The following is an 18,167-nucleotide window of genomic DNA, read 5'->3' on the forward strand; positions in this document are numbered from 1 at the left end:
GTATTCCTGACTCCAGTCCAGGGACCCAGGCGAACAAATGACACATGACAAGTTGTGGGGACAGTGAGTGACTTGTTTCCAGCCAGTCCCCACCCTGCCAGTCACGGGGGCCCTCTGGCGCTCAGACGGTCCACCAGGGCCCGCAGCTGCTCAGACAGTGCAACCTGCAGAGAAGGAGGTTGGGGTTAGTGGGCACACTGGGCATGCCGGGCACATGGGCCAGGCCCACCTGCTGGTCTTCTGCCTACCCGGTACGGAGTAGGGCTCTGCAGCCGCTTGTGTGCAGGGCTGAGGCGGCTCAAGGACCACTGGGCAAAGGCTCGGGACTCTGCGAGAGACGGGGGCGGCTCACACAGCTGCGGGAGAAGGGGGGCAGAGGTGAGGAGGATGTTAGGGCCGAGGCTCAGCTGAGGCTGGAGGTGCGGGAGGTGCGGAGCGGCACCTGTCCCTTGTGCAGCCAGCGTCGCAGCAGCGGCTCCACCCGCGCTGGCTTCACAGTGCAGGGGTCTCGGGCCCCTAAAGGCCAAACCTTTAGCTCCTTCTCAGCCTGGGGCGGGGGCTCTTCTGCCAACTGCAGCACGTCCAGCAGCAGAAAGCCTGCAGAGGTGGAGGGCCAGGTCACCGTGGGGAGCCCCGGAGCCTCGCGCAGGCTGAGGGCCAGGAGGGGGCTCACCCGCAGAGTCCAGGAGCCGGAAGGCAGCCTTGCTTCCAGGCAGTGTCTGCTTCTCAGGCTCTTCTGTCAGCTTCATTCGAGGCTGGCCTCCCACAGACACCAGCTGCAGGAGGAGGAGGAGGATGGGGACCCATGCCCCTCCTCAGACCCCAGACCCGCCCACCGGGGTCCAGATTCAGTCCTCACCTTGTAGACACAGCCCAGGGAAGGCTGCCGGGGACAGGTGACCAAGCTGGTGCCAATGCCAAAGGCGTTCACCTCACTGCCCTGCTGGGAAAGGAGGGCCACCAAGCTCAGGCAGGACCTTCAGGGCCCAGGGCTCTCCACCCCCCTCCCCCTCCCCTCTCCTCTTCCTACCCCCCTCTGCCCTCCCCTCCATTCTCCCCTCCCTCTGCCCTCCCCTCCACACCACCTCCTGGGCCAGTCGGGCCAGCTCCTCCTCATCAATGTTGTTGCTGACAGTAATAGGGATGAACTCCAGCCAGGGCACCTGGAACCTGCACACAGGGGGCTCTGGATTCGCCTTGGTCCCCTCCTCCCCTCCCCACACCGAACCCTTTGCTTTGGAGCCCCTGGTGGCGCCTCAGCCCCCACTTCCTTCCAGGCTTGGCCTTTGGCCCCTAAAGCCCTGGCTGTGCTGAGGGCACTGTGGCTCACTGCCCCTGCCCACTACCGGCTTCAGCCTGTGCTTTCTAGCCTTGAACCCTAGGAGGAAGAGGGGGCTCACCGCGTGGCAGTGGTCCGAAACACTGCACGGATCTCTTGAGCTTGCTGAAGTAAGTCACCGCTGTCCAGCCTCACGCCCACTGCCCGGTAGCCCAGCTCCCCCAGGGCCAGGGCCACGCCCAGGAAGTTGGGAAGACCGCTCCTGCAGGTGCAGACACAGGTGAGAGACCCCGGCTGCCGCCAGGGCCCCTGGGAGAATGCCTGCGGTTACCTCTGCACACTGTAGGAGTCCAGCAGGCCCTGGAAGGCCCGGGGAAAGGCCAGAGCATAGGCCACGAACGCCGCCCGCTCCCCAGGGTGTGGCTCCTGCATGCCCAGCCCCAGGTGGGCACACACGCGCTCTAGCCACACCTTCACACTGGTGGTCAGGTCCACCTTCGGGCCTGTACCAATAGCTGGAGCCAACATCTGTGGAATGGGGCCAGGGAAAGATAGACTCAAGAGTGAGCCACGCGGGACCCAGGAATGGCCAATATACCCTGGCCCGAGGGCAAAGGCAGTGAGCGCTGTCCCATGCCAGCCTTCAGGCCCCGGCCACCTGATCGGAGCACCTGCCGCCGCTGCGCACACTCGGCCCAGCTCCCCTTGCCTGGGTCCCAGACTTCTCTAGTACAGACAGGGTGTTTGCAAACAGGCACTGACCGGGTCCGGGGGCACCTCACTGCCCAAAAATGACGTGATGAAAGAGTGGGCCAGGGTGCCCGCCACCGGCACACCCCGCAGCTGCCCAGCCAGCGTGTTGCTGCTGCTATCGAACCCTGCAGGGAAGGCAGGCCAGCTTGGGTGGGATCGGTGAGGGAGGGCCTCCCACCCTCTGTCCCCTCCCCACCCTGGACTGGCCCTCAGGCTCTCACCGCCCAGGTAACTGTAGGTAGACGCTGTGAGGCCGCCATCGGGGCCCTGAGCCCGGCGCAAGCCGAACTCCATCAGCCGCTTATTGGGCCCTGCAATCAGGCGAAGCCGAGCTGCGTTGGTGGCCACCAGGCTGTGGGAGTGAGAGTGAAGCCACTGGACACCGGGCCCTCCTCCAGGCCCTCGTGGTGTGTGGTCCTGTCTCCTGGAGGAGCCCCTTGCCCTCCCCCACACCCCATTCCCCTCTGGGAGCCCCGGTCCCGGCCCACCTGGCGTAGCTGACCAGGCAGAGCAGCGGGGTCTCCAGCAACTGCACCAGCAGGAGAGGCCCAGACACCTGCAGCAGGGGCACCTGGGAAAGGACAGTCAGAGGCCAGCACGGCCAGCGCGCCCCTCCCCGCCCCCACCTCTCGCCCTGAACTCACGCCCGGAAAGGCCAGGGAGCCCTCGGGCAGAGCCCGCAGAGTCACCCCCGAGCAGTCGAGGGTCCGAAGGTGTTCGAAGAACGCAGGGTCAGTATCTGGGGGCAGCACGGACGCCAGGAACTGCACATCTGGGGACAACAAGGCACCAGTGGGATTTGGACAGCGGGGCCCGTGGGGTCCGGGGTCCGGGTCGCCCTGGACTGGGAGCGTGGTGTTGGGGACGGAGTGGATCGTCGTGGGGGCCGGAGTCTGTGGGAACGTCCCCAGGGTCACAAGGGTCTCACGGGAGTGAGTTCTGGGGATGTCAGGGATCTCCCCCGGGAGGGGGTCTCCCTGGGCTGGGCGTGGTCTGGGGGGGAATGGGGCGGGGTCTCCCGGAGCAGGCCGCACCGCACCCGCGTCCCGCAGGCAGAAGGTGCGCAGGAAGCGCAGACAGTCCCGCAGGCCGGCGGCCAGGGCGAAAGCGCCGCCGAACGGGCAGCGGCGGAAGAAGAGCTCGAACTCGGCGTGGTCGCGCGCCCGGCCCGCGCGCCAGTAGCCCAGCGCCATGGTGGCCTGGTAGAGGTCGGTGAGCAGCGGCCGCGCCGCCGCCCCGGCCTCCGCCGGGTCCGCCGCCACCAGGTCCTGCACCGCCGCCCCGTCCCGCGCCGCGGCCCGGTCCTCCGCCGCCACCCGGTCCCGCGCCACGGCCCGGTCCTCCGCCGCCACCCGGTCCCGCGCCACGGCCCGGGCCTCCGCTGCCCCGTCCCGCGCCGCGGCCCGGGCCTCTGGCACGGGCTCCGCACCCCGCTCTGACGCCATCCTGGAGTTGCCCAGGCCGCGGGCACCCGGAGACTCGCACCGGGAGGCGGAGCGGCGCCCTCCCTTTCCCGGAACGCGGGCGGGGCTTCCCGCGGTCCCCAGACCTTTAACCCTTGCCTTCCCCCCCACCCCTCCTCAGGCTGACCTTTAACCCTTGTCTTTCCCACTCTCCTCAACCCCGACCTTGGGCTGCACAGCCCTCGGGTTCAGAGCCCCGGCCAGTGGCCTGGCCTCGCTGCGTCTTCAGCAATGGCACCCGGGTGCGGCTAGGGGCTGTCCGCCCCAGCCAAAAAGCAGCTACTGCGGTTTTGGCGGTGCCCTGTACTGCAGGCCCACAGGAAGTTCTCCAAACTGGACGAAAGGCGCTGTCCCTCAAGGCTAGGGGCCCTGTGGATACCAGTTCTGACAGGAAGCGGCCACACTCAAACACCAATTCTGGCCAATTTCACTACACTGCAGTCTAGAACCACGAAGAACGCAGCACTGACCACCAGGAGTGAGGAGGCAGACCCGACAGAATGTAATTACACTTGACCAGGTTGCAGGTCTCCAGCAGGCAAAGGGGCAGGAACCTTCAAACCCAAATAGGGAGGACTGGGTGGGCAATGAGGGTGGGAGGGTCCCGCACCAGTTAGGAGAAGCGGCAGTCTGGAGAGATGTGGCTTCCCCCGCTCAATGAGCCAACAGATTCTGCTCTGACTGAACAGCTTGGATGTACCTGTCCCTTGCACTGGAATGTGAGGACCCACAGGGTGAGTGATCAGATCAAAGGAGCAGCACCTGTGTGTGCATGTGCAAAACCTCCCCCCACGTGACACAACAGGAGGCACAGTGCAGAGTCTCAAGTCTTTAATTTCAGCAGAGGCTCACACACACAAACCATGCATTCAGGCTTCAGATCTTGTTGAAAGCCGCAATATCCACACTCTGCACCTATGGAGACAGGTGGGGCGGGGCTTATGGTGGCTGGTTTCCCTAAGGCCCACCCTCCCTCCCCCCACCCTCCTGCTGGTGGCTGGCTCACATGTTCTTCAAACTTGGTGATCTCCTCTTCCAACAGGTCTGTGCCCACCTTGTCGTCCTCCACCACACACTGGATCTGTAGCTTACGGATGCCATAGCCCACAGGCACCAGCTTGGAGCCCCCCCAAACCAGCCCATCTAGCTGGACGGAGCGCACACAAGCCTCCAGCTGGGCCATGTCTGTCTCATCATCCCACTGTGGGAGTGGAAGAGAAAAGTGAGTCATCTGGGGAGATTCTGCCAGCTCTTTGGGTATCCCAATCTGCACCTGCTGGGCTTTTGCTCTTCTCCCTCCACTTCTACAGTTGACTTCTGCCCCTAGGGGACAAGGGAGGTCCCCACTCCTCCCACTCACAGGTTTGACATCCAGGAGGATGGATGACTTGGCCACTAGCGAAGGCTTCTTGGCTTTCTTCTCTGCATACTGCCGCAGCCTCTCCTCCCGCAAGCGGGCTGCCTCCTTGTCCTCATCCTCCTCATCGCTGCCGAACAGGTCAATGTCATTGTCCTCCTCGTCCTCGGCTGGTGTGGCCGCCTTCTTGGCTGGAGGCTCCACTTGGCGCATGGGAGACACGTGCTGCCACAGGCAGGCAGAGACTGAGCCTCGCCCCACCTCCCCTCTCCCCCCTGCACTAACTGAAGGCAAAGCAGCTGCAAGAGGTCAGCCTGGGATGGTTTTCCATGCACTCCAAGACCTAGGGAAGATGAGCTGCGGGGGGCGGGGGCTGCCACAGGCCAGTGAGGCCCAGGGTTGAGGAGGGCACTCACCTGTGTCTGTGGGGCGGTGGTGCGGTGGCTGGGTGAGCTCTTCTCCAGGGCATTCAGCCGCGCCTCCAGCCTGGAGATCGCCTGCTGGAGACCCTGCACCACTGCAGGCACAGGGATCCTCGTTTAACAACAGAAGCAGAGGGCTGTATCCGCCCAGCCCACCAGGCCCAGGGACTCACCTCCTCGCAGGTTCTGGTTCTCCAATTCCAGGCTGGCAATCCGTACTACGAGCTCACTGTGATCTCCACCAGGTCCACTGGAAACCCCAGGGCCTGAGCTCTGCAAGGAAGGAGCCTGGGACTCAGCACCCCAGCTTGTCCTAGGGTTCCCTCATTCACAGCCACTCAGAGAAAGAGTCCCGTCAGCCCCACTGGGTCCCTGCTATGCTCAGGACCATGAAGACGCCTTGGCCCGTCCATCCTCATGGGCCGCAGGAGGGAGGCTGCACAGAACACAGCGGCGTTCTCAGCGCACAGAGGGCACGGGACTATACAGAGGCAGCATGCAGTTCAGAACTGCCACTGTCCAGCAGGACTTACAGTCCCAGGGGCGAGCTGGCTCAGAGCCTCAGCGGGGCCGGGCAGCACTGCCTTGAGCTGGAAAGGGGAGGGGAAAGCAGTTAAAGGGCCAAAAGAAAGGACTGGAGGCTGTCAGCACAGCACATCGCCTACTAGGCCATGCAACCGCCTTATCCCAAGACAGCCTTCGAAGGCTCTGGCCTCTAGCCTCAGGGTCCACGTGCACAGGCAGGGGGCAAATCCGCTCTGGGCTCTAAGGACAGGGCACACCTGGCTGCATGCAAGTTCCAGCCAGACCCCATCTCAGGCTCATGCATGGTCTCGGCTCTCGGCCTGTGTGCAGCAGAACCTGCTCCTTAGAGCAGCGGGCAGCACCAGCCCCAGAGTGACACTGAGCAGATAAACCACTTGATGTATGTGACTCCCGCAGAGCAGCCCTGGGCAGAGCTGGTATGGAAGCCCAGGAGTCCCCGACAGCACAGCCATGTGGCAAAGACCAGGGGCGGCAGGTTATGTGTGGAGGGCGGGATGGAGCCGTGACCGGGCACTCTGATCAAGGAGTCAGGCTGGAGAGGCAGCAGATCCATCAGAGCCAGAGCTTGGGAGCAATCTGGCCAGGGCACTGGGGGCCTTGCTCATACCTCACAGAGGCAGTTTGGGGGCACAGGAAAAGTCCCCTCAGAACTTGGCAGGCTATACCGACTTGGGAGAAATACTCTTAAGCAAAAACTTCAACTTTTCCCCTCACCCTGCATGCAGTTCCCAGGAGACTTGGTCTAAATATCCTTTCTGGACCCTTGCAATGGGCTGAATATCCCTCTGTGCCAACATTGGCACTGATCTTGGGACTAGCCAGTGCTGTAAGATGTCTGGCTTTGTGATACAAGTCTTAGCAATCCAGTCTCTAAGACTAACAGTATGCTCTTCTCCTGTCCCCAGCTACTAGGACCTAGAGGTGAATCCCACACAGCATAGGTAGGAAGTGTTCCAGGAGCCCCAGGGCTGCTTAGGCCATGCTGCCAAGTAGTCACTGTGTTGTTCAGAAGTCCATGCTACCACCAGCCCTATACATGCGAGGCCCGAGCCCAGCTCATGCCCAGGCAAGCATGGGCCACAGGCTGGGCTCTGAGCTGTTGGGATGAGGTCAGTAGAAGCCAAGGCAGAACCCAAGAAGGGGCCAAGTAAGAAGCCCTGGCGGGACTTGTACACAGACAGAACAAGGTCATGGGTTGGTTACATCAAGTGGAAATGAACACAGGCACTGGAACAAACCTTAAAAATGGCCAGGGGGGGCTTGGAAGGTGGCTCAGTGGTGGAGCGCTTGCCTTGCATGCCTGAGGCCCTGGGTTCGATTCCTCAGCACCACATAAGCAAAAAGAAAAAAGCTGGAAGTGGCTCTATTGCTCAAGTGGTAGAGCACTAGCCTTGAGCTGAAGAGCTGAGGGACAGCGCCCAGGCCCAGAGTTCAGGCCCCACAACCGGACCCCCCCCCCCAAAAAAATGGCCAGGGGATACGGCTGGTTTAATTAAGGAGCAAGACAAAAATCCTAACTTACTCACTGACGCAGCCTGGGGCTCTGGACAGGGCAAGCAGCACAGCCATGAACATCAACCCGGAGGACACACATGGTGACAGCAGACCGCGGCTAACGACGGGTGCTCGTGCCGCTGCCCACACGGGCTTGGCGGAGGGAGTCGGGGGAGACAAGATTATCCCCGCCACTGGTGGAGGTGGACAGGCAGTTTAATTCAATTGTGCCAGGGGGACTTCTAGGCCAACTGTGAAAGAAGCACCTTACTTTCTTCTTGCTGCTTATGGGAGGAGAGATGGACGGAACTGCTAAGCAGAAAAGAACCAGGACTTTATGGTCTGAGAACTTTTTAGTCTCTTAGCCGGGCGCCAGTGGCACCTGCCTGTAATTGTAGCTACTCAGGAGGCTAAGATCTGAGCATTGTGGTTCAAAGGCAGCCCAAGCAGCAAAGCCTGTGGGACTCTTTATTGCCAATGAAACACCAAAAAGTCATAGGTGGAGCTGTGGCTCAAGTGGTAGGTAGAGCACTAGCCTTGTGTCTAGGCCCTAGTTCAAACTACAGGACCGGCACGAGAAAAAAAAAAAAAAAAAAAAACTAACCATTCTCCAGACTGCAGAAGATATGAACGCAAACTCGGCAAGGAAAAGTATGGAGAGCCAGTGGCAGCTGGACAGCCTGGTGAGTGCGGAGGACCTGAGACCAGGTGGCTACCTGCAGATCCCCTCCTTCACCAGCTGTCAAAGGTGGGGACAGCCTCTGGCTACCTAAGGTTCACAGAGCTCCTGAGCATTGTGTACAATTTAGCGTCAGTACTGCCAGGGCGAGGATGGACAAACAGTCTGCAAACAAGTGCTCTCCCTGCTGAGCCCCGCCTTCTAGCTCTGTCTTCAAACCTCGCGCACTTGCCTGGCTGGATTCTCAATTTATTTGGGACCAGTGAAGCCCCCTTTCTCTTTCGTCCCCCTTTTCAAGAGGGAGACCTGGCACAGCTGACCCATACCTATACTCAGGGGGTAACTTACGCCCTAGGTGTACTGGTCTACACCTGAAGAATTCTGCCTTGGCACAGACCACCCATGCTCCGGACTAAGACTCTGAGGGTGTTGGTGTAGGACGGATGGGCACAGTGTGTACCTGTGTGTGTGTGGGGGCAGGCTGGCTTTGGGGATGTTGGCATAGGACAGATAGGACACGGACTGACCCTGCGTGGGTTCAACGGTGGTTCTGGGTGAACTTATAGGGTCATCCCCTCCACGATCTCGTCACCTTCCACAGTAAAAGGGAATTAGCAAATATATAATCAAACTTGCTATTTTGGATGGTAAGGAAACCCTAAATTATCTGGACAGGCCAGCTGCAATCAGAACCCCTGGGCTGGTGGGAGGCAGGGGACTCAGAGTCAGGACTGCAAAGATGGAAGCAGAGGCTGGAAGGTTGAGACTGCCTGCCACAGGCCACAAACCAAGGAACCCCAAAAAGGCAGGAAATGGATTTTCTCCTGAAACCTGATGGCACTTAGATTTAGGCTGGGAAGACCCGTCTTGGACTTCTGTCATCCAGGACTGTAAGATGAACTCACACTGTTGTAAGCTGGGAGCTAGTGGTCATCTGTTCCAGCAGCCAACTACCCCAGGAGAATGAGGCCCCCACCCTCTTAGTAAGGAAGGCAGCCCAGTAGGTCCACTTTGGTTAAGAGCCTGCCCAGCAGGCCACTCAGCCATGGACCCCCTCCACTCCTGATCTGTCTGGAGCCTAGAGGCCACAAGGCCAAGATGGTGCTGACTCTATGGCCAGAACTCAAGAAACCTAGTGAAACAGCACCCATCCCATGGAGGGTCCAGCAGTCACTCAGCAAGCAGGAAGAAAGAGGCCTCCGCACGTGCACAGTGCAGGAGGACACACGCAGCTCAGGCAACCACGCTGGCATGCAGGAGTAGCCGGAGTGACCGCCGGCCGACAAGAGGGTACACAGCAAGCTCTGGTCCAGGTCCAGTGTGGGTCTGGAGGCTGCAGCACCCCATGCCCTTCAAGAACACCTCACCACGCTCTGTAGCCTAATTTGGCCCAAAGGGTCAAGGCTGCTGGCAGCCCCAAGGGATCCCATCAGACATGCTATTGGCCACGCATGAGCTCGCAGGTACTCACTCCAGCCAGGGATTTCTGGATGTTCTCCCGGGCTCTTGCAATGTCACGGAGGATCACACTGGCACCATTATCCTGCAGACAATGCAGAAAGAACCAGTCGAGTTAAATTAGAAAAACCCTCAAACCCCTTAAAACCCTAAGAATCCTCACCCAGAGAGCAAAGCAGCATTGCACAGAATAAAAGCAGGCAGGGCAGAGAGAGCAGGTGATGCTGGAGGCCAGGGCCACTGTGCTGTAGGGCCGGTCTGCAGGCAGACCTCGGAAGCTCAGCCCTAGTTGCCTGGCAGTGTGTGTCCTATGCATTACAATCAGGAGCCAGTAATGCCCCTCTCCCCAAGCCTCCAGAGCCACTTGGCCCTAATATGCCTCTGCCCGCACGGCCAGCCAGCCCCCAGCCAGCCCTCACCTGGCGGGAGGCACCAGCTGCAGGCCCATTCATCTGCTCATAGAATTTCCTTTCAGCATCATCGTATTTGAACTTGTCAAACCAGATCTTCTCATGCACCAGAAAGTTAGTAGCCATTTTCCTGCTGGGAGGGGGAGAAGTTAGGTTAGCATGGCTAGAAGGTGGGGGTGCGGGGATATCTGAAGATACCCTTCCCGGTCTCAGATGCCAACTGTAAGCCTGAGCCTGCTGGCTCACGCAGCCCAAGGAGAACAGAGTGGGTCTCACTTGCATGATGAGCCGCTGGGCAGCCCCTCAGAGGCTACTCCACACCAGCCCTCAAGTTAGCCCAAGGACTTCTGGGAACCCACAAAGCAGACTTCCTTCCAACCACATGAACCACACAAAAACTGTTTGAGCACAGAAAGGAGAATCCAGCCATCAACCAAACCAGACACAAAGTTTGCAACAACGTCATATGACTATTAGGCTACTACTAGGCCCACTGCATTTTTTTTTTTTTTTTGCCACCAGAAAGACATTTTTCACAAAAACATGCTATGGACACCAACAAACTAATTCTCCTTCAAAGCACTACTTTCTTTGGGGGGGGGGGGGGATGGAGTGAGGCGGGGTGGTCGTGGGGCTGGGTACCATCCTTAAGCTTTTTCAGCTCAAATCCACTTGAGCCACACAGCTCTACTTCTAGGTTTGTTTGTTTTTTTTTTGGGGGGGAGGTGTTACTAAATGGAGATAAGTCTCATGGACTTTCCTGCCCAGGCTGGCTTTGACCCATGATCCTCAGATCTCAGCCTCCTGAGTAGCTGGGATGACAGGCGTGAGTGCTGGTGCCCAGGCTGGAAACATAGTTAGTGCTTAGTTCTCAGCTGCAATCTGGCAAACGTCAATAGATATTTTTTTTTTTTTTGCCAGTCCTGCTTGAACTCAGGGCCAGGACACTGTCCCTGAGCTGCTTTTGCTCAAGGCTAGCACTCTACCACTTGAGACACAGCACCACCTCTGGCTTTTTCTGTGTATGTGGTACTGAGGAACCCAGGGTTCAGGCTTACTAGGCAGGCACTCTGCCACTGAGCCACCTTCCCAGCCCTATAAGTAAATTCTTGAGCAAACCAAGATGGAGATGTTTGAGAACTGCTGTTCTAGACCAGGTCCAGCAGATGGGATGTGGCCCGTGGGCCTCACCTCTCAGGGGTCAGGTTCCAACCCCAACCTGCACCGCTCACCACTCACAGCCTCACCTCCTGCTGCCCTGTGACATGTGACAGAGTCCAGCGAGACTCTGCTCCCACGCATGGCTGACTTGCTGGGGAGCCAGGCCACTGTGAGCACAGGGCAGGAAGGCAGGGAGAGCAAGCGGGACACCGGCATGTCCAGGCCCTTCCCTGCCCAATCACGCTGCCTATGTTTTCGAAGCCTAGCTGGCAGCAGGGGATGGGGCAGTGCCCCCTCCCCAGGGTCCTGGAGCATGGCCCCAAGGGGATTGTCTCTCGCCCCAGACCAAGTTCCAACAGAGGCCGTGCTAACCATGTGCTCCTGGGTCTGCCGCCCACCGCACCTCGAGGCAGGCACACATTACAAGGCTAGCTTGGGGTGCCCTGCACAGCTCCCCATCTCACCTGAGCACCCCAGGGACCAGCCGAAAGGCTTCTCATTTGCCCTGTCCTGCGCCCACCAATCCCAATAGTTCAGAGGACTCCCCGCAAGGGGTAACACTCCCCTTGCCAGGGCCCAGGTATGGGGAGCCCCTACACGGGACAGGACGGGACAGGACGGGGAAGAGGGGCCCCGCCTGGGGACAGCTGTCCCTGTGTTTGCAATCCTAGCCAGGCCAGGCACCCTCTGCCACTTCTCCTACTTGGGTCTCAGGCCGGACATGGATGGGCCAGACCGGGGCCCAGGGCGGTGAGCCAGGGAGGCAGCTTCCAGGCGCCAGGCCATGCGCAGGGCTTCAGCAGCATGATGGCGGCACTCAGCGCTGTCGTAGCTAGGCTTGCTGAGCCAGGGAGCCTCGGCGTCCTTGTGCAGGAAGTACCAGTAGGGCAAGGCGGAGGGGACCTCCCCGTCAGTGCGACGCGGCCCAGCCCGCTTGCTTCCTATGGCGTTGCGGCCCCGCCGGTCTCTGCGGCCCCTCCGGGCGCCCTCCGCCTGGCCGGCTCGCTCCTGCAGGCGCACTTTCCCAGGGGGGTGGCCGTCAAACAGGGCCTCATAGAAGACCCTCTCGGCCGCGTCGTACCGAGGCTTCTCCAGCCATACCTCCCCAACCAGGGCCTGCAGGTTCCCTAGAGGGGGCTGGCCATTGGCCGGCAGGGTAGGCTGGGAGGCTAGGGCCGGGTCAGTGGTGGCCACCTGCTGGCCTGTGTCGGGAGCCCCCTGCGTCTGGCTCTGCTCTGCAGCCAGCAGCAGAGCTTGAGACCACTCCACAAATGCGCACTCGGCCTGGTCAAAGCAGGATTTGTTGACCCAGATCCCCCATGTCACGTGGTGGCAGGCCACCTGGCTCCCGTGTGTGCAGGGGCCCTGCGGGGCCTGCTGGGCTGCTGCGTCGGCCAGCCTCTGGCGGTAGGAGCTTTCTGCCTGGTCAAAGAGTGGCTTGTCCAGCCACCCGTGGTCGGCTGAGAGGCCCACCAGGGCCAGGTCCTCCTGGCCAAGCCAGCTCTTGGGGGAGCGCTTCCTCTTCTTCTGTAGCGGCTTCTTGCTGTCATGGCTCTTCCCGGGATCGCTCCTGCTGGTGTTGGGGGCCTTGGCCTCCTCGGCGTCCTCGGTGTCCTCCTGTCCAGGCCCGTTCACAGCTGGCACCTTGGCCAGGAGCTGCTGAGCAGAGGTGGCAGCCTGCATGGCCCTGTGCTCATGGAAGCGCCGCTCAGCTTCCTCATACTTGTGCTTGTCCTCCCAGACGGTCTCCAGGGCACAAGAGGCCTTCCCGCTCCTCATCTTCGGACACAGCGTTAAAAAGCAAGCACAAGAAGGCAGTTGCAACATAGCAGAGGCACCTGCCTCCCACCACCTCCTCAGCCTCAGCCTGACCGGAGGGGCTAGCAGGGAGGCGGGGAGAGGGGGGCCGGGGAGGGGCTAGCAGGGGGCCGGGAAGGGTGGGCAATGAGATGACATGCAAGGGCCCAGAGTCAGTCACACGGGAACTTCTGTAACTGAAACGGAGGCACATGCCTTCACATGTTTATGTATTTTTACCGCAAAAGTTGATTGCAAAGGGACCTACTAGATACCACCTCTAAATGTGCCACAGAAGCCTCCTCGCATGGGGCTTCCAGAAAGCACAGCTTGTGCCCAGCTGGAACTGGCTAGTATAATCAGCAGTTTCCTGGGGTAAGTGTATCTAATGAAATACCCCAGATTTACTTCCACTAAGACACCACTCCTAGCTTATCTGAACAAATGTAGCCATGTACTGAGCGCCTGACACCTCCCAGGGAGCCAGCCAGCTGGTGCTTCTAGTCCACAGGAAGGGATCTGAGGCCACCTGAGAATGCCCACCCACCGCAAGCCCATCACCAGCACACGACTGGCCCACTGAAGCGGCGCCCTTGGTCTGCCTCACTGTGGGCTTGGTCTTGCAGAGGGAGACCAGGAGCAGAGGCCGACTGCCCGCACCTGAAGGGTCAAGTCACTGGAGACCTAGGGAGGAGGCTGGAGGCCCGGCCCCTGCCGCGGCGACAGCACCAGAGCAGAGGCCCCAGGCTGAGCTCTCCTAGGACCTACGTTAGCACCTGTGTGCCCCCAAGGAAAAGCTGTTGGGACTCAACTAACCAGGCCCAGAGCTGACTGGGAGCGAGGGGTGCTGTGCCCCACGGTGCATATAGGGTGTTAGGGAGCAGCCTAAGGCAAAGCGGACAGGCCACCCGCTGCTTCCTACCTGAAGGGCAGTCTTTGGCTGAAGAAAAACCGTTACCTCTCTGTCTAGGGCTCCCTCCTAACACCGACCCCTAACAAAATCTAAGTCCCACCCACCAGGAGGATTTGGAAAGTGGTCCTGGCTTGAAGCCCACCCTAAGGACCTAGAGGGAAGTGCCAGGCCCCTTCTGCTGCCAGGACCTAGGGCCAGGGGCTGCTAAGGCCCAGGAAAGATGGGGGAGGGGGCACCCCTCACTTACCAAGGGCAGATTTCAGGGGCACTGGCAGGGACAGGGGCAAGAGACCTGGAGGCAAGGCACTGTGACATCACCCAGGGTTACCAAGGGGACAGGAGGCCTGGCCTGGCGCAGCTCCCAGCACAGCCGGCTTGACGGACCACCGAGCTCACGAGCAATGGTCTAGGACGCTCATCAACGGTCCGACTCTTTCAGAGCAGACCAGGTTTTGTATGACCCCGGGGACTAGTGCTTTACTGCCTAAGTGACCCCTGCCCAGGCTCCCGGAGCCAGGGCTCAAGGAGAGGAAGCCACCTCTAAGGTGCTGGCCAGTAAGGGACAGAACTGCCTTGGGCCACAAGGCAACAGGAAGGTGTACTTACTTTTGCTTTGGCCTCCTAGGACAGCATGAAGGGAAAGTACCAAGGTTAGACTGGTGGGAAAGGTCGGCCTCCCCAGACAGCAAGCAGCTCAGGCAGCCCGAGCAGGCTGGGCCTTTGGGGATCTACTGAAGGGATCGCTGAGGCAGGTGCGAGGCTGAGCCACACTACCAGACCTCAGGTGGCTGTCCGGACCCCACACCAGATTCACCCCTTGCAATGTAGCTCTCTGGGTTCCCATCAGGAGCCACCCTCTCCCAACTGTCCTGGGACAAGGTAAGTCGTGACAGGCCCCCGTCCAAGGCACCATAAAGCTTTCAAGCTGTCTGCACGGACTCCTGGAAGGCACTCCAGTACAAGCCCAGCGCCTCCCAAAACAGCCTGGGGACGCCGGCAGGGCAACCTGGCTACCGCAGCCCTGCACAGTGGGGTGAAGCTGGCCTCAGGCTTCTCCAGGCAGGGGCAGGAGCTTGAACAGAGAATGGAGTACAATGAAGAAAGCCAGTTGCCACAGAGCTTTCTGGAGGCCCCTTATCCCTCTGGGAGAAAATGAGCCGAGGGCGAGGGGGGGCGGGGTGCTGACCAGGTCAGCCCGGAGACAGCACCAGTAGCACTCAGAGGAACCAGCTGAAGGGGCTTGTGGACTGGCTACAGCCTCCTAAATAAGGGCAGGACCTCTTGCGGTCTGTCAACCACAAGCTCTGCCAAGGACACGCTTGGCTGGAGGACTGAGTCCTGAGGAAGACTAAGATGTGATGGGCCCCAGAGGTGCCGGCCATGGTGGTTAGAACCCAGTTATCTCCATGCACCAGGACAGATGGTGAAGGCTTTCATGATCAGCTTCCTAGGCCCTACCTGTGACACCTGTCCTCTGGACATCCTCAAGCAGCCTGTGCCCACAGGAGTAGAATAGTGAGGGGGACAGGAGACTGGGTCAGTCTGCCAGCAAACTCAGCTTCCATGCACCCCCACCCAGCAGCCCCTTTCTGTGTTCGCCCGAGTCTGTGAACCAGTGCTACCCAATAGAACACTCTCTGTCTGGTGTCCAAAAGGGCAGATGTTGGCACTTGAAATGCCGAGGATGCCGGAGGAAGTGCTTTCTCAGGACGGCCACACTGTCCGGTGCTGCTGTGTGATGCTTTTGCCTTTCCTTGGCCGGCTAGGCTGGCACCTACCTCTGACGGTGCCCCCACCCTCCACCAGGGCACACGCCTGAGCCACGGCACCTACGTTTTATAGGTTTTTGGTTGTTCCACAGGGCACAGCTCCCCTTTCACAGAGACAGGTGCCTTCTGGACTTTTCTGCCTAGCATCTTGATCCTCCTAATCTTGGCTTCTGGTGTCAGTTGGGACAATAGGCATGCACAGTTTCGAAGGATTTCAGATGTTTCTGCACTGACTGGCTTCAAACCCATCCCCCTCCTCTTAGGATTACAGTCAGGAAGCAACCAGCACCCAATCCTTCACCCTTTTTGTTTTGTTGTGTCAGTCCTGGGCCTTGAACTCAGGGCCTGAGTGCAGTCTCTGAGATTGTTTGCTCAAGGTTAGCACTTGAGCCACAGCTCCACTTCTGGGTTTCTGATGGCTAACTGGAGATAAGTCTCACCTCGAGTAGCTAAGATTACAGGCACGAGCCACTGGTGCCTGGCTTTCACCCTTTTTAGGGGTTAAATTGCACAGCCTCAAGATCCCACTCAATGCTGCTCTGCCTGACTCCCGCACACCTCAGCCCTATGCAGAACTACGGACTTGTCTTAGGCAGAACAGGTCTACATGCCCTAGGCCTGAAGGGACACTGCGGCTAGCCAAACCACTCTGGCGCAGGCCTAGCCAGCCCCAACAGCCTCCTCACCTCAAATGCTATCTCATCAATTCTATTTTTGTTATGGCCCGTGGTGGCCTGGCCTGCTTGACGACCTAAGCCCCTGCAGCCCTTCTCCTTACCTGTGCTGGACCTTGCAACTACTTGGGGACCGGAATAGAGCATTTCACACTCACAGGACTCCAAATGTCGGAGCCACCGAAAGCCACCAAGCCAGGAGGGCTGAAACCCACAGCCTGCTCTTCCTTCACACACTTAGGTAGTCCACATAAGTGTGTCACTGTAGGAGCTGTTGGTGGCTCAGGCCTGTCATCCTAGCTTTTTCCAGCCTGTGTAGAAAAATCTAATCTCCGATTAAACGGCAAAAAGCAGTGAGTGGTGGTGTGGCTCAAGTGGAGGGCCCCTGCTTCAACAGAGAAAATCAAGCTAGAGCGTCAGGCCAAGTTCAAGCCCCGGTACCTGCCAACACACACATACACAACCACCAAATAAGTAAGTAAATAAGTGGAAAAGCCCCATAAATAATACTAAACGTCTCACTGCCTCTTCCAACGTACACAGCTCACCTTAGGAGGCTAGCGCAGACCAATGAACAATGCCAGCACCCCCTGCCCGCAGCCCCTAAGAGGCTGACACTAGCACACACCAACCCAGAGCTACTCTGGATCCAAACGCTGTCAAGCACACTAGCCACCTTGTCCAGCCTTCAGCTCCCCCAAAGCCAACACTGGAGGGCCGGCCCTCCAAGGGACAGGAAGCCAGCCAGCCAGATGGGCTCTGCCTGAAATTTCCCAGCTCATTAGGAGACGCTGCTGGCCCCTGACTCGGAGGTAAAGAATCCAGAGGCCCGTGTGGAGTCGGCCACCACACAGCCCGGCAAGGGAGCTCCTTCCTTCCTCTGCCTTCCAGGTGGATTCTCGTCTCTGCTGGCCTGCCGCTTCGGGCCGGGAAGCCCTGCGTTAGCAGTGCTAGGAGCATGGCGGGACCTGAGTCTGTGCGCCGGGCATGTGATGAGCAAGTCTGTCCTCAAGGGACACGGGGGTGGGGGGTCACATCTGTCCTTTGCCACGTGCGGAAACATCTCTGCTTCACCACGCAAACGCCAGGCCGGGCTCGAGAGGGTGGAGGACGCCACCCGAGGAGCAGCAGCCTTGGCGGAAAGGGGGCCCAGGGGCTCCTGCCTGAAATCCCGGCTAGAAGCCGGGCTGGGCGGGGCCCGCGAGGCCCCCGGGCGCCGCTTCTCCCGGCGGGTCCCCCCGCTCCTCCCAAGCCCTGCGCCTCCGTGCCCAGCCCCAACAAACGCGTGCGGGACGAACGCGAGGACGCCGGGCCTCCCTCGGCCGCCACGGCCCCGAGGGGACCGGCGCTCGCTCGGGAAGCGGCCCGCGCCCCGGCCCACGTGGGAGCCGGCCCGCCCCCCGCGCGGCCCCGCCGTCCGCCCGAACCCGCGCCGCCCCGCCGGCGCCAGCCCTAACGACCGGGGTGCGGCCCGCGAGCCTCCCGGGCGCGTGCGCGCCCAGCGGCGGGGGCCGCGGTACTCACGCCAGCCGAGGGGGAGACGAGCGAGCGCGGCACTGCGAGCGCGGGCCTGCCGAGGACGGGCGTGCGCCGGGCCCGCACACCGGAAGTGGAGCGGGGCGTACCACGTCAGCCGCGGGGGGGGGAGGCGCGGCTCCGCGCAAGCGCCGTCTCCTCCTCGGACCCCGCGGCGCCTCGCGCGCCGTGAGCGCCCAGGTGGCGAACTGGTCACAGAGACGTCGGAGGTCGCTCCACCTTGGAGCGGTCGACTCACCGAGCTTGGGACGGGGCCGTGGCCCACCCGCCGCCCCCTCGCCGGCCGCCGAGTGGAGCCGTCCGGATGAGTCGGGGCGGGGCTGACGGCGAAACCGACCAACTGCGACCCCTGCGCAGGCGCGGCGGACGGGCGGGCCCAGCGCGCATGCGCCGGCCCGGCTAGCGGGACAAAAGGGAGGGACCCCGGCGGTCCCGCCCCTGGCCCCGCCCCCGAAG

General features: G+C 60.6%; 2 protein-coding genes across 10 annotated transcripts; both read right to left on the reverse strand.

Annotated features, from left to right (window-relative positions):
- Positions 1–52: 52 nt before the first annotated feature.
- LOC138806059 (nicotinate phosphoribosyltransferase-like) lies at positions 53–3,521 on the reverse strand. 3 transcript variants are annotated; one of them, XM_069991546.1, is made up of 13 exons: positions 3,072–3,521; positions 2,677–2,804; positions 2,521–2,603; positions 2,254–2,384; positions 2,042–2,157; positions 1,611–1,807; positions 1,401–1,541; positions 1,086–1,170; positions 860–943; positions 674–776; positions 530–597; positions 249–356; positions 53–164 (listed from the first exon to the last, which is right to left on the reverse strand). In XM_069991546.1, the coding sequence occupies exons 1-13, from the start codon at positions 3,475–3,477 to the stop codon at positions 102–104; spliced, it is 1,713 nt and encodes a 570-aa protein (XP_069847647.1). In that variant the 5' UTR covers positions 3,478–3,521; the 3' UTR covers positions 53–101. The 3 variants fall into 3 exon arrangements, with proteins under 3 accessions (XP_069847647.1, XP_069847645.1, XP_069847646.1); XM_069991544.1 differs by having other exon boundaries at positions 443–597; positions 3,072–3,519; XM_069991545.1 differs by having other exon boundaries at positions 443–597; positions 860–940; positions 3,072–3,517.
- A 790-nt stretch (positions 3,522–4,311) lies between these two features.
- LOC138806057 (elongation factor 1-delta-like) lies at positions 4,312–18,043 on the reverse strand. 7 transcript variants are annotated; one of them, XM_069991537.1, is made up of 10 exons: positions 13,980–14,043; positions 11,726–12,801; positions 9,871–9,991; positions 9,465–9,536; positions 5,808–5,864; positions 5,448–5,547; positions 5,269–5,369; positions 4,856–5,077; positions 4,502–4,696; positions 4,312–4,410 (listed from the first exon to the last, which is right to left on the reverse strand). In XM_069991537.1, exons 2-10 carry the CDS (start codon positions 12,799–12,801, stop codon positions 4,372–4,374), a joined length of 1,983 nt encoding a protein of 660 aa, XP_069847638.1. In that variant the 5' UTR covers positions 13,980–14,043; the 3' UTR covers positions 4,312–4,371. The 7 variants fall into 7 exon arrangements, with proteins under 7 accessions (XP_069847638.1, XP_069847637.1, XP_069847643.1 ...); XM_069991536.1 differs by having other exon boundaries at positions 9,871–9,994; XM_069991542.1 differs by lacking the exons at positions 11,726–12,801; positions 13,980–14,043 and adding an exon at positions 17,950–18,043 and having other exon boundaries at positions 9,871–9,994.
- Positions 18,044–18,167: the final 124 nt, after the last annotated feature.

Source organism: Dipodomys merriami, unplaced genomic scaffold (genome assembly GCF_024711535.1).
Source record: "Dipodomys merriami isolate MVZ:Mamm:240054 unplaced genomic scaffold, mDipMer1.0.p SCAF_4, whole genome shotgun sequence".
Classification (NCBI taxonomy): Eukaryota; Metazoa; Chordata; class Mammalia; order Rodentia; family Heteromyidae; genus Dipodomys; species Dipodomys merriami.